The sequence below is a fragment of the Acyrthosiphon pisum genome, chromosome A1 (assembly GCF_005508785.2).
Source record: "Acyrthosiphon pisum isolate AL4f chromosome A1, pea_aphid_22Mar2018_4r6ur, whole genome shotgun sequence".
Classification (NCBI taxonomy): Eukaryota; Metazoa; Arthropoda; class Insecta; order Hemiptera; family Aphididae; genus Acyrthosiphon; species Acyrthosiphon pisum.
The window spans coordinates 82,300,251-82,305,797 of NC_042494.1; the positions used below are offsets into that span (position 1 = coordinate 82,300,251).

General features: G+C 26.8%; 1 protein-coding gene across 2 annotated transcripts in view; it reads left to right on the forward strand.

Moving 5' to 3' along the window:
- The window catches only part of LOC100574565, a 76,772-nt gene that overhangs the window by 43,150 nt on the left and 28,075 nt on the right, over positions 1-5,547 (forward strand). For both annotated transcript variants that reach the window (XM_029487626.1, XM_029487627.1), the window contains exons 27-32: positions 408-458; positions 1,692-1,751; positions 2,802-2,846; positions 4,070-4,132; positions 4,454-4,483; positions 5,117-5,164. In XM_029487626.1, the coding sequence (XP_029343486.1) occupies positions 408-458; positions 1,692-1,751; positions 2,802-2,846; positions 4,070-4,132; positions 4,454-4,483; positions 5,117-5,164 (297 nt within the window). The remainder of the gene's footprint in view (positions 1-407; positions 459-1,691; positions 1,752-2,801; positions 2,847-4,069; positions 4,133-4,453; positions 4,484-5,116; positions 5,165-5,547) is intronic.

A 5,547-nucleotide genomic window follows, 5' to 3' on the forward strand; every position in this document is an offset into this window, starting at 1 on the left:
TCAATAATTATCTTGAACTCAAACGTATATTAATTCCAACTACATTTTAAAACATTAAGTATAAATTCTATATAACTGAGTGTTTCCGTTATATTTTTTGAATAGTTATTAAACATTTGACTTCTATTTTTTTGTTTTCTTTTGTGGCATCCAATAAAGTATTACTTGAATTCTGCATGTTTACATAGAAATACATAGAAAATACATAGAAAATACGTTCTACTAGATATTATAATATAAAAGTACAAAGAAAATCTTTTTAAAAAATGTACATTGTACATAATATATTCATAGGTAATTATTTTAAAATCCTAATAATATGCTGTCTAGTATAATTAAAAAAATACAATTTTAATTTTAATTTAATTTTGAAAATAAATGTAATACTACCTATATATTGTTTTTAGATCTGATGCCAATCATTTTCAACCACGACGAATTTGACTCAATTAAAACTGGTACATTTTTTCCTATTTTGATGTACATAATACTAAACTATAAGTAATAAAAATATAGCAAAGGTTCCTACACTCTACCTATATGCTATGGTAATATCATTAATAGGGTGTATTTTGGTAAATCATATCATTATATTTTTTTAAATTGTATCATAACCTATAGTGGCCAGCTATTATATTATACAATATCAGGAACATTATTAATTACTTTGTAATTATCGTGTTACTCATCGGAACAATATACTAGGTTGTTTAGAGATATGCACTGTTCGGGTCATAAGACAATTATTTCGGGTTGGATATGGTTGGATTGTACTTGGCTTTGGACCGGGTCGGTCAAAAATAAAACGTATATTGTACATGTTACATTTACGTTTTACCTTAGTATTGAGTTTTACCTTACTATTATTGACTTGTCTAACGTATTTTCTAATAGTTTTCTAATTATTTTAAATAGTTTTTTAAACTATGAATGAACTTGGACTTTAAAAAAGATATTACCGACCGGGCCCGAAAGACGGGTACACATTTTTAAATTTGAGTTTCGGGCTGGTATGGGCTGAAAGCAAATTTACTAAATACTTGGCTCCTATAGCTCCTAATTTATTAATGTTATCTTCAGAATATCTTTCTCTATACATTCATTAACAACATTCTCTCTAATACATTATGATCTATAGTATTTCTTAAATATTTTTTTACAAATTTTAATTTAGAAAATGTGCGTTCACATTCTACTTGTGTAATGGATAAAGTAAACATAAATGTATATGCAAAGTGGAGGCTATGATATGTATTTGCGTATAAATTATATTTTACTAACATGTTGTTGTTGTTGGTGGCTGCGGGCCGATAGGCGATAAAAATTTTTTTTGTAAAATACCACAGAATAGTAATAGATTTATAGATATAATATTTCAAATTTCTATTGGAATTGTATAATATTAATATTATATTAATGATTCATTTGAGCGGGGGGGCCTTGACAGTTTTACATTAAATTTAGGGGACCCTATAGCAAAAAAGGTCGAGAAGCACTGATCTATAGGAGTTGAAAAATACGCCATAAATATTTCAGAGCTCAAGAAACCTTTTGCTAGGTATAACTTTTATCTCAGTTGGTCAAGTTGTTCAAAAGTTACAGGGTTAATAAATATAATGATTGATATAATATTATCGGTAGCAGATAGGTAATTTCTAGGTAATTGAAAAATTACAATTATAATTTTTCAGCTTATTATCCAAGACTATCTGAAAATTATGATAGCTATAAAGCAAGAATGATAAGCTTAGGTAAGCTACTATTTATACATGTTTACATGTATGTAATTATTACTAATTTACCTATTTTCTAACAGCAATGTGAATTTTAGTTGCATTATTTTAATAATATCTAGAAATTTGTTTGTATTCTATGTGTGGTTAAAAATTTAAATATTTTGCAATGAAAGTAAATTTTTTAATAAATTAAGTGTTGTCAACATACATTTATACATTATACATTCAGACTTAAGTTTTGGTTTTTAATAGTACCTACCTAACTTTAATCTATATTGTCAATACTAAATTTCAATATTAAAGGACATCACAACGCTAAACACAAGTTTGCTTAAAAACTATCGTAGTTATTAAAATCATTGTGTGAATCAAACTACTTTTACATGTAAGACCAGCTAGTCACTAGTCGGATCTATGACGTCACGCCAGTTTTGTTAAGGAACGCGTTCATAAAGGAACGATTCCTGGAATTGATTCATTTCTAGAGGAAAGAATGAAGATATAAATTTCATTATTATTTAAAGGAATAGGAGAACGTGAATCAATTCCTTATTTTTAGGAATAGGAACGTAAATATTATAATTATTTTGTTCTTCTCGGAAAAGTTTCAAAAAACATTTTGGGAGAAAAATTTTGTTTACTTATCATGTTTTTAATCTATAAAAAAAAAATTGACGAGACTACCAAGTTTTTATTCGCATATAACTTGGTGTTCTGATTAGTGCTTATGATAACAACTGATAACTCATGAACCATATGAGGAACGAGGAAAAGAATGAGTTCCTTTTTCATAGGAACCAGGAACTGATGAACGAATTTCTATTTATACTAAAGGAACGAGGAATTGAACAGATTCCTATATAAAAGGAACATTAACAATGCTGCGTCACGCGGATATTCATCAACTCTCATTATCTCGTTGAATAATCATTTTTATAACCGGATTTTTACCAAAACGCTTTTCATTATTTTGACTACTAGTTCATCAGATAATACCGTAATATAAACAATACAAGGAAGTGAGAGTTTATACTTTTCACAAGTTTATTTAATTTTTATTTTCAGGTTTATGGGTTTTGGAAAACAATGCATTTAGGAGTTTTAAAGCCGGTAAGATTTTTTTCATTTTTTTTCGATACCAGCAATATAATATGTTATAGGTAGTTTAGTATCAAATATTAATTAATTATTTTGTTATAACTTAATTTCTATTATATATATATAAATATATAATATGTAAATTATACATTTATTTACCTATTTTGTTCTCCAATGGTTATACGTTTAAGTGTAAATAAATTCAACACATGGACATGGCAGCCAGCTTCTTTTGAAGACTTATCGATTAATTATCATCCGATATAATATGGTAGGGTGGCCTGGTGTGGCTCGGTGTTTGGCTTCAGTCACAAATGTGTTCTGAGTGCCAGCATAGGCCGGTGTCATGAATTCCCAGATGGGTGACCAACCGGGATTTAGTGACAAATCCTTGCCACACATGCTCGTATTCTAACTGTACCCTACTCCACAGTAACAGACTAATAACCTCCGTTGTTGAAGCCTTAAAAAAAAATTAATTTAAAAAAAAATGGTCGGATCGATGTATTATGTCTTATGCATTTCTATACTATTGTCTATTATGATACTTGTACCATATAATACAGAGACGGCAGTTTTCAGTCAATTGTATGAATACTTTTAAATAATATTTTATCCATTAAATCTCCCAACCAAAATAATTTAATATGTACCTATGTTTGAATTCAAACTTGAGCATAAACGAGTTAAAAAGTTAAGTTAAGTTAATTTTAACTTAACTGAATTGTATTGATATTAACTTAATAAATAATAAATTACTTTTAATCAAATCCACGATAAATTAATTTATAAATAATTAAATTATAAATATAATACAATTATTGTGAATAATGCATATTGCATAAACATTTACTTTTTATTATTTTAAACCATATTACTGACTATACTCCGTACCAAATAAGAGCGCACCGGGCGGCCACGGGCAAAACCGGTTTTGTTACGTAAATTTGGTACGCTCTTATTTGGTACAAGGTATATTCATATATGTATAAATAATAACTTAAGTTAATAAGTTGTAAGTTTCCATAAAACTTTTAACTTAACTGAGTTTAAAAAAATTGGATAACTACCAACCTATTAACTTTAAACTTTTTAAAATATTTTTTATCAACTTAACTAAATTAAAAACTATCATTAAATAGCCCAGACTTGTTTGAATTTGTTGTAGTTTGTAAATAAACTTAAATTAAAAAATATTAATAGATTATTATAACTAAAGTAATTATTTTTTTCAGTTTATCCTAATCCTACGACATCTGAAGCTTATGCTGAATACAGAACGGTCTTCGAAATGATAGGTACCTACATATTATGTTTTAATGTTATTATGATAATATTATAAAGAACATACAAAATACATTAATACAAATTTATTCATACTATTTGAGCTTATTGTTAAAATAATATTACAAAATATTCTATTAATCATACTATGCAAATTACATGCATTATGTAAAGTATATATTGCCTATAGTTTATAGACTATAATAAATACAAATCAATATTACTGTAGTCTATAAGCACTATAATAAACGCAGAGTCACTGCAAAATATTATGCATTGGATATATTTGTTTAATTTTCAATTATTTTCTGTCTTATTCTAAACAATACCTAAAGATAACAACAAAGGTACACCTATAATTGGAAGTAAGTGTTTTTAATATTTCTTTATTATTATTTTTCAAATGTACCTATAAAACATAAATATAATATAATGATATGTCTAATCTAAAATTTATAAATTTTTAAAATGTGTTGTTAAAGAAGTGTCATTTTGATAAAATTATATAAAATTTATAAACTTGTTTTGATATTTCACAAATAATTGTTAATCTGTTATCACAAAATATAAGTAACAAATTAAAATGCAACATTATACAAATTTAAGTTTATTATAAATAGTTTAGATGGTAGTTAAATTATTATAGTGAGTTAGTTATATTTGTATATAGTTGCCTATCAGATTATATCATACAATAATAGAACACAATTTTTCTTTCTAAACAATTTCACATAAAACTTTCAAACTTTAATTGACATACTTTTAGAAAATATTTAGCAAGTTATTTTCTAGGTTTTGGTTTATACGAAAAATTAAAAATTCAGTGGGGTAGAGGGCTTTAACTACGTGTCTCTAAAATGTACATAATAATTATTTCCAATATTTAACCTGCGCCAGTAGATGTGTTCGAGTTACTTTAGATTTATATAATAACATAAAAGTTAAAACAAAATAGGTATTTTACTATTCAACAGTATTGTAACAAATAACTTTTTCAGTACGACACATTATGACTGAAGAGGAGTTTGGTATAGACTTAATCCAAGGTAAACTATGTTGTAATATCATATCTAATTATAGAAATGGAAAAATGGAAATCTTTATCACTCGTGTTTTCTGAAACTATTAATCCGATTTTCTTGATTTTTTTTAAAATAAAAGAGTACATATCGTGGAGTAATTCTATAAGTTAATGGAGTAATTATTTGTTTATAATTGCTTATTTTTCAATACCCCAAGGCACAGCGCGGAAAAAAACACAGACGTTTACTCTCCTACTGTCAGGCGTCCGCACTCCCAACCGGCTACCTACCCGCCACCATATTTAGTCATGTTCTGTCTTCTGTACTCAATGGTTCTGGGCTTGTAATATTCATTCTACGACAAATAAAATAGGTATGTCAGCAATATACTGGTTTTTAAATAGATC